The sequence below is a fragment of the Crocuta crocuta genome, unplaced genomic scaffold (assembly GCF_008692635.1).
Source record: "Crocuta crocuta isolate KB4526 unplaced genomic scaffold, BGI_CrCroc_1.0 scaffold179, whole genome shotgun sequence".
Classification (NCBI taxonomy): Eukaryota; Metazoa; Chordata; class Mammalia; order Carnivora; family Hyaenidae; genus Crocuta; species Crocuta crocuta.
This window is the reverse complement of record NW_027551568.1, coordinates 11,517,912-11,541,010: the sequence shown is the minus strand read 5'-3', so window position 1 is coordinate 11,541,010 and position 23,099 is coordinate 11,517,912. Positions and strand designations below refer to the sequence as shown.

Sequence of the window (23,099 nt, the reverse complement as noted above, 5' to 3'; positions counted from 1 at the left end):
AGGCAGTTGAGCATCCAACTCGATTTCAGCTCAGGTCATGATCTCATGGTTCATGGGTTCGAGCCCCACATTGGGCCCCATGCTGACAGTGAGGAGTTTGCTTGGGGTTCTCTCTCTTTTTCTCTCTCTCTGCCCTTCCACCTCTCTCTCTCTCTCAAAATGAATAAAAACTTTTTTTAAAAAAAAAGTGTGCAGAAAAGGGGCAGAGGGCTATAAAATGCATGAAGGAGTACAGTGGATTTAGGGTGGTCAAGGAAGACTTCACAGAAAGACATTTAAGCCAAGACATGAGGAACAAAGAGAACTCGCCATGTAGACACCTAACAAGTGTTGCGGGCTGAGGAAGTAGGCAGCACAAGGCCCTGGATGGGGAATGGCAAATGGCAAGGAGGTCAGTGTGACAGGAGCAGATGAACAAGGAAGAGAAAGGAGAAGATGGGGGCATGAGATGGGGGATGTGGAGAAGCCCCTGAGACTCATAGACAATCTTGACTTTTGCTCTAGTGAACTAAGGAGCCTTTGGGGAGCATCTGTCTGGGGAGAGACACCATCTGTTTTGTGTTTCAAAACCACCATTCTGGCTGCCCTTGGGAGAATAATTGCAAGGGGGCAGACTCAGAAAACCAAAGAGGCTTTTGCAAGAACCCAAAAAAACTAGGTGCTTGAGCAGGCTGGTGAAATGTGGTCAGATTCTGGATATATTTTGGAGGTCGAGCTAATGGGAGGCTCTGTAGGCTGGTGTGGGGTCAGGAGAAGAGTGACGGAGTGTAATACAGGAGGCGTACTGGACACTATGAAAGCATGAAGGAATTCTGGGAGAGGACTGGAGAAAGCAGACAGTAAGGGAGGCCCCAGGGCAGGAATTAATAAAGAGCCATTGAGATGTGGCCTCTGAGATGATCATCCCATCAGCCCCCCTTAAGTCAGAGTTCTTGTTCAAATGTTTAACCCCTTGAATCCCAGAGCATATGGAACGAGAGCCAGAGCGAGCATGTGGATGCGGTACGGTCCAGTTCAGTCAGTACACAGCGCCACTGGTAAGTTTGCTCTGAGAACTGGGAAGATGGGCTACTACTACACCAGCATGATTGTCTGCCTCCCTCTGCTGGCCATTCTTGTATTCCAGTTTACAGACTGGCTGTTCTTTGCTGGATATTCTGACATACACTTAACCTTGAAGAGCTACCATAACCTTGAATAGCTACCATAACTTTCATTTACATATTTGGGGTTTTCATAAGTTGCATTTATTTATTTATTTTAAGGGGGAAAGTGTAGGGGCGCCTGAGTGGCTTAGTCGGTTAAGCGTCCGACTTTCGCGTAGGTCATGATCTCGCGGTTCCTGGGTTCGAGCCCCGCGTCGGGCTCTGTGCTGACTGCCAGCTCAGAGCCTGGAGCCTGTTTCGGAGTCTGTGACTCCTTCTCTCTCTGACCCTCTCCTGCTCACGCTGTCTCTCTCTCTCTCTCTCTCCTAGAAATAAATAAAACATTTAAAAAATTAAAAAAAAAAAAATAAGAGGGGAAGTGCAGGGAGAGAAAGAGAACCAAAGGCAGGATCCACTCTGTCAATGTGGAAACAGATGAGGGGCTTGAACTCACTAGCCATATGAGATCATGACCTGAGCCAAAATCAAGAGTCAGATGCTTAACCAACTGAGCCACCCAGGTGCCCCTACATATTCAGTTTTTATGAAGGAATCTTACATAAAGTTGGGTTTATAATAACTCTATTGTTGCCTTGTATTTCAAAATAATTGAAAAATCGTATCGTCGTCATCATCACCACATCACTTATCCACTTTTGTCTCAGGCTCTCCCAACATTTTCTCCTGTATTATCTCACTGGATCTCATATCATCTCCGTGAGGTAGGTAAAATGTCCATTTTATACAAGAAAAAACTGAGGCTCAAAAAGGTGAGACTTTCTGCTCTGGGATTGAGGTAGAATGTTTTGCCTTGAATCCAATCTTCTTGCTACTGGAAAATGTGCCTCCTATGACAGGAAACCTTGGATAATTTGAAAACCATAGATAGACATCCACCATAACACTTCTTTCAATCTTATGTAATGTTTTCCTAATCTCCCTTATGATAGGAACTATTTATTGCCTTCTAAAGCCACACCAGGCACAGCATCAACCGTAAGAAGTACACCAGTCCATTTAATACCCTCCACCACTTTGTCAAGTAGCTTCCATTACTGACCCCATTTTACATGTCCACTCTCTGAAGAGCAGACAAGAATTGACTTGCCCATGGTACCTGAGCGATTCACTAAATTCCAGGGCTGGGATTTGAGCCCAGTTCCAGAATCCACACTGTTTTCTTCCCTCACCCCACCCCTGCCCTGGCTTTCTCTTCCTGTCTGGACATCCAAGCCTACAGCCACCTTGTCCTATGTAGAACATGACTCCGGGCATTTCTCTATATTTTCCCTTTTCAGTACAGTGTTGCATTTTCTCCTTTCATTTGGTCTTTAACTTGGAAAACTTCAAATGTTAATTAAAAGTGAACTTGCATTGACTCATGGACAATTTAATTTTGGTGTCTACATTGTGTTCTGAGACGTGTCGTAGCTGTCAGGTAAGCAGGTATGTGGGTAGGTACTGTCCTCACTTTACAGGTAAGGAATCTGAAGCTCACAGAATTTCTGGCTGGGAAATCTCCCTTGACTAAGCATCAGAAGACTCATGTTTAAGATCTAGACTTTGTTTCCTTTCTGTGTGACCTTGGACAGGTCTTTCTACCTCTCTGGGCCTCTAGTTTCTCACCCATAAAAGGGGAGTACTCATTCAAGTCACGGAGTGCCTCTGGGGACCAAATGCATGGAAAAGCTATTGGCAATTGTAAAGTGCTACAACGGTTGACCTTTTCCATGCACATTTATTGAGACCTTCCTTATCAACTCAAATATGATTAAGTATTAGGCTTTGGAGTCATACTTTCTGGGTTCACATCCAAGCTCCATCAGTTCACATTGGTGTCCTTGAGCACTTTATTAAATATTTCTAAGCTTTGTTCCTCCCTTGTTTCCTTTTTTTAAAGGAATCATAATAGCATCGACTGCACAGGATCGTGGTGAACATGAAGGGAGATGGGAAGACTACTGAGAGAAGTTAGCACTGGGCTGTTCTTGCTGCTGTGGTTGTAATCATCATGATTTGGTTATTCTTCAATGTACTGTGTTGGATTACATGAAAAGACACAATCTCTTGAGAGGTAGCTGAATAGGGAGGGAGAAGGGAAGGGAGTTGATTCCTGAGAACGCACTCTGCGTCATTTCTTTACCACATGCTCTTAACTACATTATTCATCAGGGTATATGAATAAGCAATCTTATATTAAGTGCTAAGTTTTCAAAGTTAACATTTCCACTTGCCACTAAGGAGGTTTCTAAGTCATCCAGAGAAGTCTTTTTGGGGAATGTGCTGTCAGCAAGAGTCGCTCACAGAGCTGCCAGATCTGGGAGAGTCACCTTTGAGTGGGGGAGTTTATGCTACTCATAAGTAACTGGATTTGATCTGCGTAACACAACAGGGCCTGGGAGACAGAGTAGGACCAGTGAAAAATTGTTCTTGTGAGCTCTAAGCCTGGTACCAATTTATGGCTTCAATATTCATTTCCCCTAAATCTGTCTACTACCTGTTATATATATGCACATATATATGTTGGGAAAATAAGTAAAGTTATGCACCGTAACATGGCTGATGGGACTAACATAAGCTCTAGTTCCTAGCTTAGAGTTTCCTCTTCCAGATTCTTCCTGTCCTGCTTGCCATGCTCTCCAAATTACTACTAATGAGGAATGCAGAAGTAACAGACAATAAATTGTCCCCCATGCTTGTGCTCTGGACTCAGATCTTTGGAGAGACATCTCCTCTGAGCCCACCAGTGTAAAACAAAACAAAACAAAACAAAAAAAAACTCCAATCCACCATGATCTCCAAGTGCCGCTTGGTTTCTCCACCAGGAATCCAGCCTGGTTCCGTAATATATATAATAACAACATCAAACATATGTATTTGTTGTTATTGTTGTTTACTAAGCTACATTAAATTGTTTTGTTCTGTTTTTTTCTTTTTATATGGAAATGATGGACTTTAATCACCACTGAACTTTTCTGGATTTGGATAAAAGTGGGAAGCAGTGGGACATCAGAATTTGGAAGAACATATTTTCTCTACTATAAGTGGCCAATAATTATGAAATGTATCATCAATAAATAACAGTTTTTCAGAAAAGGTACCAAATTTAAGATACTCTGAGGGCACTTGTGGGGATGAGCACTGGGTGTTATATGGAAACCAACTTGACAATAAACTATTTAAAAAAAAAAAGGTACTCTGAACTTTTGAAATGTGAAATGAATATGCTTCTTGAATTTGAAGAACTAGGTAAGAGCCTGCCTTTGTTTGGCAGTTTTAACTTCCCAGCATATTCCTTCTTTAAAATTTAATTTAATTTAATTTTATTATTATGTTTTTAAATTTTTATNCCAATTTAATTTAATTTTAGAAAGACAGAGAGAACATGCAAGGAAGAAGGGCAAAGGGAGAGAGAGAGAGAATCTTAAGCAGGCTCTACACTCAGCACAGAGCCCAATGTGGAGCTCAATCCCATGACCCTGGGATCATGACCGGAGCTGAAATCAAGAGTCAGACACTCAACCAATTGGGCCACCCAGGCACCACTCCAGAATATTCTTATATTCAACTTTAATCCACTTGAGTCATAAACTCAGCCAACACTTATCCTCTTCTTTTCTGGGTTTACATCCACTTGCCTTTGCTGAAAAATATGTTAGTCTTTAGCAAAGAAAAGAAATGTAAAACATGAAGTTCTCAGAAAAACCTGAAGGCCGCCCTTCAAATCAGCCCCAATATTTGTGGTAGATCCAATATCCAGCCTCCAGGATGGTGCTTTAATGACTCAGAAAATAGAAAAGCCCAGACCCCTTTCTCCAGTTTGAAACTCATCGTTGCTTCTCCTGACTTTCTTGAAAATCAGGTGACATCCATGTTGTAATTCAAAAACTCAAAATGGTTTCCTACAAATGCATTTAAGCACCAATAGTGTTTCTTATAAATCCCCCTGATGTGACACTGAATACATTAAAAACCCAAAGATAAACTATAGCCCCATAACAAAACACAAGACACATGTATCAGCATAATGAGATGTTGGGCCTTCAGTAGGGTAATATCTCAAACTACCAAGGCTCAAAATTTTCTTTTAGTAAATACAGAAAAGAAGCCCTTGGGTTACAAATACCTGAGTCAAAGAACACCTTATATATAGAGTCAGTCAGGGCTTTTGTATGGGTGTAGAGGACCCCTTCTCACTAAGTGGCAGATCATCAACTGAGTCCTTGGGAACAAGCAGTGCCTTGATACCAGAATCCAAGGCTCACGCACTGTTTTCACCCAAGAACTTCACCATAGACCTGAAAGGTGCCTCTCCCTGTGTTAGAAACAAACTCAGGGAATGAAGCAGTATGCTCAAAGTCATGACTAGTTAATAGCAGAATTGGGACTCTGACTTCAAGTGAGGATGACCAGGTGTCCCATTTATCTGGGACTGAGGAGATTTCTGAGATGAGGGACTTTCAGTGCCAGCATCAGTCCTGGGCAAACCAAGACAAATTGGCCGCCCTATATCTACATCCAGTGCTCTTTCTACTAAAAGACGCTGCTGTTGAGGTGGCCTGTTCATCCAACCTGTGTTAACAATATGAGAATTTCAAACGGCTACTTAAAAACAATCTTGCATGCTCCTCCTCCTCAGATAGTTGCTTTATGTCTGCCCACAGCCCTGCATCACGATTGGTGATACTGTACCGAGGATTTAGAAAAGGTACTTATTCCGAAAGAACTAATCATGGACCAAACAAAATGGCTTACACTTGAAATCTGTGGGGGCACCTGGGTGGCTCAATCAGTTAAGCCTCCAACTTTGGCTCAGGTCATGATCTCCTGGTTTGTGGGTTTGAGCTCCATATCAGGTTCTGTGCTGACAGATCAGAACCTGGAGCCCGTTTTGGATTCTTTGTCTCCCTCCCTATCTGCCCCTCTCCCACTTTCTCTTTCCCTCAAAAATAAATCAACATCAGAAAGAAAGAGAGAGAGATTTTATGAGACCGAAGAGCTATTGTAATAACTATTCAATTAGAGCCATAAAATAAATTTATGGAGGTGATTTTGCAATTTTAACTCGAAAGAATGTCTTGGTTGCTATAGATAGAATTGGCATTGGTAAGACAATACAAATCTTGCTTTCCTTAGTCAAGCAGTTTAATCCAAAGATGGTCAAAATTGCAAGTTTGCTGGTGAAAGATTTCCCCTAAATCAGACTGTGTTGGATGAATATAAAATTCCAGACTGATTTGTTGTGGGTTATGTCCTCGACTAAGTATAGATCAAACTGTGTTGGATATGAAATTCCAGACTAATTTGTTGTAGGATGTGTCTTTGACTATAATTAATACATCAAGGATTTAAATCATGATTCTGTCATTAGCAAAACTGGAAAAGTAAAATATCAAACCTCAAATGAGAGCTCAAGTTGAGTGGTAGAGTTTGGGAACATCTGGAGTCACATTGTCATTATCAGTAATATTGTTAACTGGTTGTGCTCTGTGGCCATCTGCATAGTAGAGTTTTTTTGCATGTACCTTCTGAGAATTGTATCTGTTTTGTAGAGCAGAAATACCAGTGGCTGCTATCCTGAACTCACTCTTTTGCTCTGAGCTGATAGGTTATTATCAGTTCCCTTTGGGTAGATTGTTGCTTCACTTATGAATGAAAACCTTTAACAACAAAACAAAATACATCTGTAAGAAATATTTAAAGAGAAGATATATTATTTTATCAATTGCCCTATTTTTTATAGTCATGAATTCATGAAAGGAATAGAAGTAACTGACCATTGTTAATTATTATATACTTTAAAAAGTAAGATGCACTCAGTTTTCTTAGCTGACAGTGCCTATGAGGTATGATTATAAACTAAATCACATTTCCTGAAATTATTTTAGTAGCATTTCAGTGATATTAGCTGAAATTTTCTCATTTCTCACACCATTTCTGGTGAGTCTTCTTCCATGGTTCCTTTACATATGAATCAGTATATTTCCAAAACCTTTACATATTTTGAAATTTTCAATGCAGAATCCTTAAAGACTGTCTCTTAAATCAGCAACGAAAAACATCCTTCTTTTTTTTTTTTTTTTTTAACACCGTCCATTGATAAACTACAGGTTGAATGGCAGGGATAGGACTAGGTAAGGCAAATATGACACCCAAGGAATTATAAGGCCCTGAGAGTGACACCTCCCTAAATTTTGTGCCCTCAATAACTCTTTTTAATTCACCCTTGTCCTGACTCTGACAAGTAGAACAGACATGGATAATACTCTTGACCTGGCTCTGAAGTGTCCTATTTGTTTTGAAATTTCTGATTGAAGACATATGTATGTATGCCCAGTTTGGTAACATTGCATGAATTTAATGTCTAACGTGTGTCAACTCAAGAGGAACACCCCCTCTTGATACCTACATTGTCAAATCCTTTATCATTTATGAAGGTTTCCATCTAATTCTACCAACTTTTTTCTTCCGTACATAATTCATTCAGATAAAATCTATTTCTATCAGCTATTTTTAAAAACATATTGACATTTCTATACAATTCAAAGATTAGACTCTATTTTAAACCATGAAGACCGAAGGCCTCTCTACCCCAATATGTTTTGAAGAGTGTATGTCCCACTTTCTAGAAATAACACAGTTATATCGATCTCCTTCTGATAATTGCAAGCCTGTGGGTGAAGCCTTTGGAAAGACACCTAGAAGAATACATCTGACTTCATAGTCGCCAAGGACTGCTCCTGGGATCAGAACAGTTGAGTGCCAGAACCTTGGAGCTGAGCTGAGAGTCTTTCTCCTGAGTTCTCAGATGAGCAAAATATACATAAATGGACAATAAGAGTAATGATAACAGCTATCAGTTTCACATTTACTATGTGCCAAGGAGTAAATGGTACACATGGGCCAGAGCCAACCAGCTGCCTCTCCAATACCCACTTTTAACCATCCTCTAAAGGAATAGCATTTTTATGGCTGGATAGAATAAAGCCTTCATTTTACGGCCTTCTCTCCCACTGGGTGAAGTCACATGAATACGTTCTGGTCAATGGGGTGTTATCAGAAGTGCCCTATGGAAGTTTTCTGAAAACCTACTCAAGAGACAGTGCAGATTCACTCTTTGGCTCTTTGTCATCCTTTTCCCTCCCTCCTACTGCATGGAGGGTTTGATGGCTGGGATCCATCTTGGACCATGAAACTAACAGGATGCATCATAGAAATGAGGGAGGAGGTCAGGTCTCTGAGGAATATCTGAGCAGAGCCATCTTACCAGCCACAGATCCTCTCCTCTGGGCTCTTACATGAGAGACAAATAAACACCTAGCAGATTTAACTCACTATTCTTACAGGGTTTCTGCCACTTGAAGATAAATGTAATTTTTACTAATTCTCAGCCTTACTAAAATCCATCAAGGTAAGTTATTATTATTTTACAGACCAGGAAACTAAAGCTCAAAAAGCTTAAGTTTAAGACAGTGTGTGAAAGAGCTGGAATCTTCACAGTCCTGGAGCCTGGGATTGGTGAAGACTCCATGCTGCCCCCTGGGGCCACTTCTATTCTCACTCTCACCCTCTGTCAAATGGAGACTCCATGTGACAGAATAACCTCTAAATAAACAAAATAACAACAACAATAACAAAACAGCTTTTTACTGAATCCATGTGGCTAGCCAGGTGCTCTTCATTTTACACTGGAAGAGGAAACTGAGATGCAGAGGCAAGAATCAAACAGGGTATCATGGAGACCAGAGCAAATACTTTATGAATTTCTATGACATGTCCAGTGTTGTGGATAAAGCAGACCAAGTTTTTGGAATGAGATTCAGGATGAAAGTAGATGGGGATGGGGAAAGAGATTTGCTGCCCTCTCTAGGCAATCTAGATCTCTAAGCCTAGATTGGCTTCCATCTCTAGGTCTAAGGCTGTTACTGGAGGTGTATTGTTTTCCACAAAGGGAAGGGAGAAAATGAAAAATCTGGGGCAAGTGGCTTTGTCTCTAAGGTTGCCAGTCAATTGCATTAATTATGTCCATTTACATCCCATTGGTCAGACCCAGCCACTGAGCTGGGAATATATTCTGTGGTTGGAAACCATGCTCTCAGCTAATAATGGAGGTGGGGAAATACTATTTATTTTTAAAAAGGAGGAAATAATGGATATTAAGCAACTGTCAGCAATCTCAACCATTCCTGTTTGTGGGTTCTTAGGCTTTGTGATAAGAAAGGGAGACATCCACGGGCACCTGGTTGGCTCAGTCTGTTAAGCATTCGATTTCGGCTTAGGTCATGATCTCACGGTCTATGAGCATAAGCCCCGCATCAGGCTCTGTGCTGACAGCTCAGAGTCTGGAGCCTGTTGAATTCTGAGTCTCCCTCTCTCTCTGCCCCTTCCCCACTTGCACTCTGTCTCTCTCTCAAAAATAAATAAACATTAAAAAAAATTTTTTTTAAAAAGAAGGGAGACATCCGTGGGGGACAACCTTGACTCCTAGGCTACTGCCTACAACTCAACACCCACCCTCCATGACTCCCAGGAGAAGGATTTTTCTTCATTTGTCAAGTGAAGAAGTGGAGTCATTGTTCTGTAGCCATAATGTTCTAGAATTCTTTCATGATTCTGTAATAAATTATTACAGAAATGTCTACTTTGTTACTTTAATTGTAAAAGTATTTGACATGTTAATGGTCATGCGTGACTCTGAAAAAATAACCCATCTTCACCCATCGGACAGCACAGACTCAATAACTCATCCCCATGTTCTAGAAAGCTGACAGCAGAGAGGACACCTAACACCACCGCACAGAGCTTTCTTCCTCTCACCTCACAGGCCCAACCAAGCTGTGCCTGGAGAAGCTCCCGACTTCTTTGGCCATGAGCCAGACAAAGTCATAAGACTCTGTGCAACAAAGAATAATCCGAGGCTTAGTGGCTCCCAAAGGGGCTTTTCTCCCTCCAACAGTCAACATGGGTCTTATTATTCTACCCATTCAGGGAAATTCCTGGAAGGCAGCTCTGAGGGAACTGAACGAATTATTGTGTCATTCACAAAAGGAGATTTATTCCTTTCTAAGTGAAGGCTTGTGTTGGCTACCCTATTTCTTCTCAGTCTTACACTTTTCCAATGTTGTTTTAGTTTGTTCATTATACAAATGAACAATGTCTACATTCAGCACCTTTTTCATTCTGATTTCATCTACCAAGAAGAGCTACACTTCTTTACTGTCACCAGAGACCAGGAGCTTGGGTTGGCCATGCCAGGAGAGGCTGCTAAATTCCTGATTGGCTTGCAGCATAAACATTACAAACGTCAAATCCTTAGACTTGGGGCAGTGGGGAGGTTGCAGTGGAGAGATTCTGTTGATATTGTCAACATCCAGCTTGGGACGGGATGACCCTGCTGAGTGGCGAAGCAACCATACCTTACCCTTTTTTCCATTGCCCCCAGGGTCTTAGCTTCTAAACCAACAGGTTTGTCAAAGAATTTCCTCCAGAATAAAAACAGTTCCAACTTTTTTTTTTAACCTTGGGGCTCTTGGGTGGCTCAGTCAGTAAGTGTCCAGCTTTGGCTCAAGTCATGATCTCATGGTCCGTGAGTTCGAGCCCCACGTAGGGCTCTGTGCTGACAGCTCAGAACTTGGATCCTGCTTCAAATTCTGTGTTTCCCTCTCTCTCTGCCCCTTCTCTTCTCATGCTGTGTGTGTCTCTCTCTCAAAAATAAACATTTTTTAAAAACTAACCTTAATAGAGCCCTTACTATGTATTAAACACTGTTCTGACAATTGTACATCTATCATCTTGTTTCATACTCAAAACAACCCAAAGAGGTAGGAACTATTATCACCCCATTTTATAGGTAGAGAAATTGAGCTCCATTGTAAGCATTTTACATGTCTTAAGCTCAGATGGATCTGCACAGTTGTGAACTTGAGGTTAGTGAGCCAAGGAGGCAGGTGCCATACTTCACATGCCATCCACCATGTACCATCCACCACACACTCTGGGTCCAGTAGTCCCCCCTTATCCGTGGTTTCAGTCACCCATGGTTGACCATAGTTCAGAAGCAGATGATTCTCTTTCTGACCTATTGTGAGAAGGTCAATAGTAGACTAACACTATGTCACAGTGCCTGCAGATTCCCCTCACTTCATCTCATCATGCAGGCATTTTGTCATCTCACATCATCACAAGAAGGGTGAGTACAGCACAATAAGGTATTTTGAGAGAAAGAACACATTCAGTTAACTTTTATTACATCATATTATTATAATTATTCTATTTTAATAATAGTTATTGTTGTTAATCTCTTACTGTGCTTAATTTATAAACTTTCCCTTAGTTATGTATAGGAAAACACATAGTATATGTGGAAATTGGTATTATCCACAGTTTCAGGCATCCACTGGGGGTTCTGGAACATATCCCTCACAGATAAGGGTGGGGACGCTACGTACTTTTATTCCCAGAAACAGTAGGGGCCACATCAGGTAGTGACAAAGTGACAGCCAAGTGTCTTCAAGGCAAGAACAACTTCTCTACATGACCAGTCTGTGGAGTCACTTTGGGTGTGGCTCTTGGGTAAGAGGCTTCCAGACTGTTTTCTTGCCCTCCTAGAGAATCTATAAGCTGTTGATATTGTCTAGCAATTTATTTCCAGCCAGAGTTGTATTCTGTTGTTGTGGCTGAGATCACTGGCTGATGTAAAATATGAAGTGCTTGGTATGCCACATGTCAGTTTTCTCTTCTCTGCAGATCTGCATTGTGCATTAAGCCTTTAAATGTTGTTTCTTAATGTACCTTATTAAGAATTACACATGGGGCGCCTAGATGGTTCATCGGTTAAGCATCCAACTCTTGGTTTTGGCTCAGGTCATATTCTCACAGTTCATGGGTTCAAGCCCCATGTCAGACTCCATACTCTACAGTGTGGAGCCTGCTTGGGATTTCTCTCCCTCCCTCTCTCTCTGCCCCTCTCTCACTTATGCACTCTCTCTCTCTAAAATAAATAAACAAAAAATTAAGAAAAAAAGAAGTTGAGAAACAAATTCAACATTAAAAAAAAAGAATCACACATTGTGCTATGTCATCACATTAAACTTCTGGGAGGTCTTAGGTGGGTTTTCTTCATAGAGAACAAAAGTGTGTCATCATATGATTCTCAAAGCTGAGATCCTTACTGGAAAGCAAACAGCACTATTATTTCCTTGATGTCTCAAAGGATAAAGAGAGGTGAATGAAGATTTTCGGCTTTCCAACAGACTGTAAGTTTAGACTCTGCTGGGTATCGATTCCCACCTCGCTCACCCATGAGACACACTCAGGATGATGATACATCCTTTTTCCAACTGCCCAATTCCCCCAATTTGGGTTGGGGTTCGTGAGAGAAACTGATGTCTTTGGCAGTGCATCCCCAGCTTACTTAAGTCTTTTTTTTTTTGAAGTTAAGTTTTCACTTTATTTTTATTTTTTTAATATTTATTTATTTTTGAAAGCAAGAGAATGAGAGTTGGGGAGGGGCAGACAGAGAGGGGGATCTGAAGCGAGCTCTGTGCTGACAGCAGAGAGCCCAAAGCAGGGCTCGAATCATGAACCTTGAGATCATGACCTAAGCGTATCTGACTGAGCCACCCAGCAATCCCCTTAATTCTCTTTTCAAGCCCAGAGGTGACTGTGGCTTTTTTCCTAGTTTTATTGAGGTATGATTGACAAAAAATGTATATATTTGAGGCATATATGTGATGTTTTGATAAATGTATTCACTGTGAAACAATTACCACAATTAATTAATATTTCCATCACCTCACATTGTGTGTGTGTGTGTTTGTGTGTGTGTGTGTGTGTGTGTGTGATGTGAATACTTGAGATCTACTCTCTTAGCAAATTTCAACTACAGAATACAGTATTATTAATACAGTCATCATGCTATACATTAGGTCTTCAAAACATATTCCTCCTGCAACTAAAAGACCAGCTTTGTCTCTCTTTTTTCCCCACCCCCAGCCCCGGACAACCACCACTCCATTCTCTGTTGCTAGGAGTCTGACTTTTTAATTTAATTTAATTGTTTAAATGTTTTGTTTATTTTTGAGAGAGAGAGCAAGCAGGGGAGGGGCAGAGAGAGAGAGGGGAACAGAAGATTCAAAGCAGGCTCTGTGCTGACAGCAGCAAGCTAGTTGTGGGGCTCAAACTCACAAACTGTGAGATCATGACCTGAGTCAAAGTTAGATGCTCAACCAACTGAGTCACCCAGGCACCCCAGGGGTCTGACAATTTTAGATTCCACGTATATATCAGATCTTCTGGTATTTGTGGAAATAACTTTTTAAAACAATTACTCCACAAAGTTTTGTATTATTCTTTTATTGTTTGTGTAATTTATTTATGTCTATTATAAGTATATTTGAACCTGAGATTTACAGAATTTATGAACTTGCCCAATGGGTCACTGTTACTTCTGTGGTTTTCACAACCTTGTGCTACTTGCACTTCGATCAGAGGATGAATGATTTTGTGCATCTATGTGAATAAAGTTCAAGGTAAATGCTCTGTCAGGGACCAGTTCAAAGCCTTCTGTGCTTTGAGAGTGAGAGCTGAGGGCCAGTTAATCACCACCTCTCAGAGCAGCATACCCAGCTACTGCGTTCCTGGTAAATTGTTTAAAAAATATACATGTTGGGGCACCTGGGTGGCTCAGTCGGTTAAGCGTCTAACTTCGGCTCAGGTCATGATCTCACAGTTCGTGAGTTCAAGCCCCACATTGGGCTCTGTGCTGACAGCTAGCTCAGAGCCTGGAGCCTGCTTCAGATTCTGTGTCTCCCTCTCTCTCTGACCCTCCTCTGCTCACACTGTCTCTCTCTCTCTCTCAGAAATAAATAAAACATAAAAAAGAATTTAAAAAATATATATGTTAAAATGACAACTCTTAGTAGTATAAAAAATAATCTGCTTCATTATTTTAAAAAAAGATGTGCGAAAATGGCTGCATATTTTAACATTGCATTCACATAATGCCTTTTAAAGTTATAGCATACTCTAGGCTTACTTTAACAATTCACTTTATACAGTTTTAATTTGCAATACATAACATTCATCCTTGACTTAAAAAAAACAAAAAACACCCTCTGTGTAGCATGGATTCTACCTGAAAAACTCAAATGACAGTCTTAAGAGTTGTTTTAAGAAGAAATGGAATACCAGGAAGTAAATCAATGGTGTTCCTTCTGGGTCATTTGTATCAGGGAGTATGTAGACATGAGCTGAGTGTGTTTATGTGTCTGTATATTCTTTCAAGTATTTAACCTAAAATTTCAGTGCTGTTTTTAAAAGTGTGTCTCAAATATTATAAGGTCAAAAACTACTACAGAAGAAAAGTAGTGAGCCCTCTGGTGTGAGAAAAGGGAACTTGGGTCCTGGGTCACAGCTTTTGGGTTAAATATGATGGTGGGTACAAGTTGGGATGGTAAGAGCATATTCTAGAGCAAACACAAATAGAGTGCGGAGATGAGTAAAGAGTAAAGACAGTGTGCTGAAAAATCAATGATTCATCTTAAGCTTCTATCTTGAGAACCTGAATAAAGCGGGAGACCTGGGGGGCTCAGTCAGTTAAGCATCTGACTTTAGCTCGGGTCATGATCTCATGGTTCAGGAGTTCAAGCTCTGCGACAGGGTCTGTGCTGACAGCTTGGAGCATGCTTAGTATTCACTCTCTCCCTCTCTCTCTCTCTGCCCCTCTCCTGTTCTCTCTTGCTTTCTCTCTCTCTAAAATAAGTAAATAAACATTAAATAAAAAGAAGCTAAATAAAGAAGCCCAAAGAAATTAGAAAGAACTTTTATATCTCTAATAATAGAGAAGAATGAAAAACAATTAAATAGAGATGGAAAACAAAGCTAAAGGTTAGTTCTTTGAAAGAGAAATAAAAGTCATAAATCCCCAAGCAAGACTAATATGGAAAAAAGGGACAACAAATTGCCAGTATCTGGAAAAAAAAATATTGTTAATTGCCTATTATATATGTAAGATACTGAGCATGAGGAGGAGGAGGAGAAAGAGGGGGAAAAATGTATTTGTTGTGAAGCCATACAAAAAAAGTCATAGTTAAGATTCTACTATATTCAATTTAATCTAACATGCATTTATTAGAAAAGAGCATAAGGCATGTCTTTGTAGGCCTAGAAAGAAACATATGTTGTAGAGTCCAACAGAGCTGAGATGAAATCCAACCTCTACCTTGAACTAAATGTGTGACTTTAGGCTATTATATAACCTCTCTGAACTTCCATTTCCAATCTACCACATGGGAGATGATAATACCAACCTCCTATGGCTGTTGGAAGAGTGGTAAATCACGTGGGAGGCTTATATCCTTTCCCCAACATGACCCATAACCATGGCATTTATACTTTATCTCTATAAAGGATCCTGAGACAATGTCATTCATTCAGAAATGCATCATTTCTGAGAAGTGTGAGCATTTTCCTTCCCATAATTACCTGTCCCAATAAGAGAGGTTTGGGATGGTCACCTTCAAAAGAAAGGACACTACCAACATATAATCAACATCAAAGCACATATGAAAATTAAAATGAAATAACTTTATATAAAATTTTCATTTTAATTTTATACATAATTTTGTCATGAGTATTAGGAAATCAAAGTAAAAACTATTCCAATAACATAAGTTATTTTAAAGCACTGAGGTAAAGGCTCCCAGTTCTAGTGTCAGCATCATGACAGAAGATTCCCCGCCCCCACCCCAAGTCCTCAGCTTCCCAGCAGTAGCGTGTCTCCTGAGTCACCCATGCTGATGCATACCACAAGGCTCGAAGATCTTAAACGACCATGCTGATTGTCTCATATCTTAGATCTGCAAGATGAATGCTCAGGATATTTCACACACTGAAGAAGCCTGACAGGCCTATGACAAGAGAGAGGGAGAAAAAACAAAAAGGAGATCAAGAGGCAGTAGAATATATCTATGGTTTAATTCCCCAGTGCAAATAGCTTCTTCATTAGCAACAAAAGAATGCATGGACCAAACAATTTCAGCATCTCCAAACAATTTCCTCCCCTGCAGTGACAACACAGAGAAAGGTCAGGTCCAGGAGTGAACAACCTAAAGTGTGGCCCAATTTGGTTTCATTTCACTTGTGAAGCCATAGAAATAAATACTGAGAAGATATGCTTGATGATAATGTGTGGCGATGAAAACAAATGTCTGGCTCTAACGTGTCACAGGTTTGTGCTATGAATGTCAGGTGATGATGAGAAACAGCAGAGGTAGCAGCCTGAGATGAGGGACCTCCAATATTTTCTGTTTATTTGCTTTCTTCTCTTCAGAAGCTTCCTGAGCGAGGATTGAGCCACAGGGTCAGAGATGGAGAGAGGGTAAAGACTCTTTGGAGGAAGGCTGATGGCCATCAGCAAGGAGACCACACACCCTTTGCACAGAACAAATCTTAAATAAGAATCCAGCCAGTGAAGGACTCTCAGTTTCATGAAAATGGAATAACAAAGCAATAGGGTCCAGTGGGAGTAGGCTGGCCTATGGAGAAAGGTAGATAGTGAGAAATGTAGTTCATTAAACTGTAGCTGACCCTGATTTTGTTAAATGTGAGTCAAGCAAGAGAGATCATTAGAAGCAGCAACTAGTACCCCCAGGCTTCTGGGATGGTCCATCTCAGGCTTGTCTCTAGCCAACTATCATGACCAGCTGGGAACAGTGACTCCAAGTGTAGATTCATTCCATCCTCACCAAAATGCTAACCTGGAATCCTCCATGTGAAAACATTCTGGGGAAAAAATCTCCTCTTCCTTAAGGAGATACTTCTATGGAAAATAAATCCTTCTGAGACCATTTAGCAATTCTGAAGTCACCATTGCTTTATACTAAATGAGGAGAACAGGAATATGTTCCTTAATTAGTTTTTAATTTGGGAAAACTCAGATTTGGAAAAGAAGTAGCAATTATGCTGTTAAGATGATCTCTCTCCATCCAGCGTTCCAATAAAATGGACACACTTTGGATATGTTGGACAACATGTTGATGGATAGAGACAGTATATTTTGAAGTAACATAAAGAAAGAAGTGCACCCTTTAGGTTGTTAAAAAAAAATTTGCCACAAGGGGGCACTAACCAGAAAAACATGCTGACATTTTTACCATAATCCAAAAAAGTACCGTTAACCTTCTGTTCATTCCACTGGCTAAAACATATGAGAAGAAATTCTGTACATATTTCATCAGGACTGTGAGTGTGTGCATGCAGAAAAAAAGGAAAATGATGTGAAGGGCATACAGCTAATGGTAATAGCATCTGTCTCTGAGTGAGCTTTCTAAAGGGATAACAGCAAAATCCAAAAGAAGTCTAATCTATATAAGTGTTTTCACACTTCTGTTTGCCTATTAAACAATCACACCAAAACAGCTGGACAAAAGTTGGCTAGACCGGAAGGTACGTCTGGCATGGAGTGATTTCAACTTCAGTACATGTCTATATCCATGACATTCACTTTAGGCTCCCATGGGGACAAGCAGCTTTCTTGAAAAGCCACAGAACTCTTACCATGCAACAAGGGGCCCTGGGGAGCTGGTAATTTCAAGAATCATGCTGAGTATATTACAACCTTATGGTTGGAGAAAAGGACCAGTGATTTCAAATATGATCCCCCAGTTTAAGGTCACATGAGCTGATGCTCAGCATGACAGGTGTTGGCTTACAAATCACTTCCTTTGATGTGGGCCACTTCGATATGGGCCAAGTCCAGATGGAAGGTAGGTTTTTACCTCATCCCAGGTAGAGAACGAGTGAGCTCACCTGGAGCCGGCAGTATGTACGAATGCGGCTGACTGGTGGCCATCAATGAAAGAAAGGGGAATAATTAAAATGAAGGGGGTGGGAAAGGATGTTGAGCACAGTTGAGGACGAGACCCATGTACATTCCCCCATCTTCTCCTAGGTTTTTAGTGTTCAGTTTCCCAACGCAACGTTTCTTTGAGTAACTTAGGTGGGTCAGATGTCTGCAATGTTTCTTCTACACCTGTTCTTGCCTCTTTGTTCTGATGGTCTTCCCATCTAACTGCAGTGGAAATTTTGTGTTCTTTTCAGGCAGTTTCCAGAGAGCAAGCAGCTGACTGAGGCGGAATTCAGGTCATTTTGAGACAAAAGCCCTCAGTGAATGTTCTTGGAATCTGTCCTTCTGCCTTTCTGCTAGGGTTGGTGGGAGAAGGTGATGACAGAAGGAGACAGGAAAAGGATTCTCGAATTCCAGCTTCTGTGTTCTCTGAGGAACTTTTGCTCTCTGCATCAGTAATTTAAGTTAAAGTAATTTAAGCCATCACTTATGGGAAAATCTCTAGATTTTCTAGATGCTTCTAGAAGGAGTCCCTGCCACAACTACTCACAAATGAGTGAGGGTCCTGGTTTAGGTAACAGAGCTGCTGATGACTTTAAAAATATATACCTATCTGTAATTTTAAACTTTTCCCTAATAACACATATTACTGGTAAAAAAAATTAAGATTTTACATTTTCTAATTTATGGAAGATAAACTTTGGTAGACTTCCATGTGGCAACTTACCAAGCATCAGGCATCTATGCTGAGATCCAACTAAAGAAACTTCACATGCAAAATATTGCCATGTCACAAAGATTTTACAAAAACTTTGCATTTGACAAAACGTGTTTTTGTATCCCTGCAAGCCAGCAGGTTTACACTTCTGGGCCAGGCCTCTCACGTGGGAAACCAGGAAATATGTTCTCCAAAGCTAGGTCAGCTGCAGAGGCAAGTGAGTGATTGGGGGCAGATAGAGAAGAGACGAAGAGGAAGATGGGGGAAAGGTGGCCAATCACTGGATGGAAACACTTTGTAGGCTGGGCCAGGGGCTAGGGAGCAATCACCATGGGTCCCCATCCCAGATCACCACCAAGGCCCAAAAGGGATTCTGGTGGCCCTCCTGGCTCAGAGGAGGCAAAGGAAAGGGGGAAAAATGCCTACAGATGGTAAGACAGCCATTTCTTTTTCCAAGAAGTCTATTACCTGTAGTTATTCTGGCAGGTAAATGTAATATTCCTTTTGCTTAGAATCAATTTCAGATCTTTTATGGAAGAATCCAAACATGAGTCACTGGGAACAAAAGAAAAAAAGTTAAATGACAAGGTCTTGCAAACATTTCCTGAGTCTCAGTTTCTTCTAGGTAGCAAGCCCTGGACAGGCTCTGGGAAAAGTGAAGCAGAAGTTGCTTTTAAAAGCTCACAGGTCAGCAGGGAGCCGAAGGTGTGAACTGCATAGATACTTATTATGGAGATGTAACTGAGAGGTTGTCGGGATGGGCCGAATGTTGAGCCCATCATTTCCTGAGCCAACCTGTTCTCAATGCATTCTTGTGACTGTGGCTTTTTCCCTGGACTGACTCCTAAAATAACCCTGAGAATATATACGCACAAAGAAGTAACATATACCTGGAAGTATTCGTGATGTCCTGCATCACCCAGGCCTGCAATGTATGAACCTTCTCTGGATGCAAATTAAGGACTTCCACACGTCCAAAAGTGCTAAGAAGAGGCAGAGAACATTGTTAACCCCAAATGGATTCGTTCAGCCAACCATGTGTCTCATCAAAAGCCGACAGGCAGGGAACCACTGGTTAGAACCTGCCCTGAGGGATTGATTCATGATTTGTACTAGAAATGACCATTCTCATTCATTGTGGCCCTCACTGAATAGGACTCTCAAAATAAAAATTTTAATTGGTACATTGATGATGATTCTTTAAGTACTTGCTATTCAAAGAGGGGCCTCCCACCACCATTCTGAGCATCACCTGGGACCTAGTTAGACCTAAAGAATCTCAGCCCATCAGCACCTGCTGAATCAGAATCTGCAGCTGAACAATCCCCAGATGACCCACACTCAGTGAGGCTTAAGATGCACTGCTCTGAGAGTCCCTGGTGCGCTGCTCTGACCCCAGTCCTAAACTCCTCCCCACTGGCCTCAGACAGCTGCCATTCTTATTGTAAAAACTTGGACCTCAAATATCAGATTATAAAATCCTGGAAAGTTGATGCTCTCACCCAAAAGCCTACAAGCTTGGGGTCAGAAGAAGACAATGGGGCAAGTGCCTGGGTGGGTCAGTCAGTTAAGTGTTCAACTCTTGATTTCAGCTTAGTTCATGATCTCATGGTTCGTGAGTTCAAGCCCCATGTCAGGCTCTGTGATGACAGTATTGAGCATCCTTGGGATTCCCTCTCTCTCCTTCTCTCTCAACCCCTCCCCAGTTCACGCACGCATGCATGCTCTCTCTCAAAATAAATGAGTAAACTTTAAAAAAACTCTAAAAAAAGACGAAAAGACAAATGCTTCTTTGCAGAATTCAATATCAAAACTGGAGAGAAGGAAACTTAATTTGAGTTACCCAGAGTACCTGGAGCACATCAATATCTGCCCCGCCTCTCAATCCAGCCTTATCTAGAGAAAGACTGGTGAATAAAGGCTGGAAAAGTAATAATGTGGTAAAAACTGTATAAGAAGAAGTCAGAGAGGGAAGGCATTGGTGTGGCTGGGTTCAGCGCTGTGGATTAAATGAGAGACTAACAGCTGATACTCACTGAGCTGTCTCTCTATTGTGAAATACAGAGCTCAGGACTTTTCATACGTTATTTCAGTTAATCTTCAAGTCACCACCATCTCTGCAGGTGCATGCTACAGGGTCTCCCGGGGGTCACACGGGTAATATGGAAGACTAGAACCCCTATTTTTAACACTATAATAAATTATGGCAATGCCTATAAAGAGATAGTAAAGGGCCAAGAACCCAGCCCAGTAGTGGTTTAACTGCTCAACTATGGTGTCCACTCTTCACGAGAGACAGAGAAGTCAGGTCAAGTCTTCATGGTTGGAGAGGATTAAACAGGTGGTAGCGGGGAAGAGGGCTGGGCATGGGGGAACCCCATGAACAAAGGTCTAAAATGGGAGAGCTCATAACATTGTACCAGGCCTCAAAAAGCCAAGAGGAGGAGCTGGACACAGTGCAAGGGCCATTAGGACATTTAGAGGATTTAATACATAGGACACACCAGACAAAGACATTGACTTAGACAAATATCTCCATAGAAAACAAACATTTTACCTTTTTAGCCCAAATCTTCAGTACTGACTTAACCATGAAAAGCATATTCTTCTAGGGATGAAATATTTAATAGGAGGCTGCGCTAACACTTGCAAATAGGATGCAAAGAAAGTAATACCTTTTTTCATCAAAAATCTTACGGATGGACCCATTGAGCAACACATGGACCACACCACAGGCATCTCCTGCAAACTTAAAAGAGAAAAAAGAAGAAGCTGGCCATTCCTCAGAATGCATTTTTAATTGCCACACTCCAGCAGCTCCTTCCAAAATAACTCTTGGCTTTAGCTGGTTAAGGAGGGAGTAGCCTCTGTGTGTCTAACTCAGTAATGCCAGGTGGATGTAATTTTCATCCCAAGCCATTGGTAGGATTCTGCTTCAGATGAGAATTCTGGAAGCAGTTGCTCCAACCTGTGTTTGAACAATAAAAGTCAACATCATTGTCCACAGCATTGCTAAATTGATGGTTCAGAAGTTGGAAGTCCAGGGAGTAAGAGAAACATCGCTGGAGGAGGAAGACAAAAGCACTTTCTTGGTGCCATGCACTGTAGATGCTGCACATTTCCCTTAGTGAGAGCAGAGTGGACAATTCAGGGGCAAAGGAAAAGGGGACACAAAGAAAGAAGAAACTGAGGAAAGAAAGTATCACAGGACTGCATAGGCACAATGGGAAATAGGGAATGAATGAATGAATATATCATTGAGCAGGGAGTTATTTCTTCATGCAATAAACGTTCAGCTGGAATTTTTGCTAGGTGCTGGAAAAACAAAATAAATGAGGCCAAACAGTCTACACGTTCCCTCCAAGAAGCACCCCCCCCCCAACCCCTGGGACCAGCTCAGATCCACTCCTGCCTGATTCTGTACCAATGAGCCCATTGTGGATTCAGTCACCAGTACTGAACATTCTTTGAGAGCTGTGAGCCTGGCTGTCCGACCTGTCACCACAGCCCTGGAGCCTTGGAGCTAGTGCATGGCACAAGGTAGGAGCCCAGAGAAAATCAGTGGAAGGAAAAGAGGGAGTGAGGGTGGGAGGGAAAGACAAGCAGGAAGTCCAAATACTCAGTGATGGAGATTAGATGTTTGAGAAAACAGTGGTTTGTGGAAACCCTCAGTGGATGTAAAAGTTGGGTAGAAAAGTGAGTTCAGAGCACCATGAATGCTTGGACAAGGAATCTGGCGTTTATTCTGCAGGTGATAAAACACCACTGAACAATCTGAAACCAAATTGTGAGAATCCAATGCCGCTTCTGTCTTTCTACTCGGGGTGATGAATAGAGGACAGAAGCCCCATTACTACCAACCACAAGTGCTAAGTCAACAGAGTGCTTCTGGGGTGCCAAGCACTCAAGAGCTCCCATGAAATAAGCATTGGGTCAATTTGTCCCAAGGTCACATCACTTGGAAGCAATGAAGAGAAATGGGGATTCAAACCCCAAGCAGCTCTGCCTCTTTTGTCAGAAAAAGAAAGGATCTTGGGGCACCTGGGTGGCTCAGTCAGTGAAGCATCCATTTCAGTTCAGGTCATGATCTTGCAGTTCATGGGTTCACATTGGGCTCTGTGCTGACAGCTCAGAGCCTGGAGCCTGCTTCAGATTCTGTGTCTCCCTCTCTCTCTGCCCCTCCCCTGCTCACACTCTTTGTCTCTCTGTCTCTCAAAAATAAATAAACATTAAAAATTCAAAAAAAGAAAGAAGGAAAGGATCTTGTCTGATAAAATAAGGTTGTCTATGCACATCTATGAACATTTGGCCAACATAAACCTCTGGCCCCAAGGAAGCTCATGATAGCAGGGCACCTTCGGTCACCTTCACCACTGCTCGCTCCTACCTC

At 41.4% G+C, this 23,099-nt stretch overlaps 1 protein-coding gene across 1 annotated transcript in view; it reads right to left on the bottom strand.

Annotated features, from left to right (window-relative positions):
• Positions 1-15,710: 15,710 nt before the first annotated feature.
• CD38 (CD38 molecule) overlaps positions 15,711-23,099 on the bottom strand; it is a 49,553-nt gene continuing 42,164 nt past the window's right edge. Inside the window, exons 5-8 of the mRNA XM_077750441.1 lie at positions 21,385-21,458; positions 19,600-19,692; positions 19,178-19,264; positions 15,711-16,054 (exon numbers count right to left, since the gene is read on the bottom strand). Coding sequence (XP_077606567.1) covers positions 15,991-16,054; positions 19,178-19,264; positions 19,600-19,692; positions 21,385-21,458 — 318 coding nt within the window. The 3' untranslated portion in view covers positions 15,711-15,990. The remainder of the gene's footprint in view (positions 16,055-19,177; positions 19,265-19,599; positions 19,693-21,384; positions 21,459-23,099) is intronic.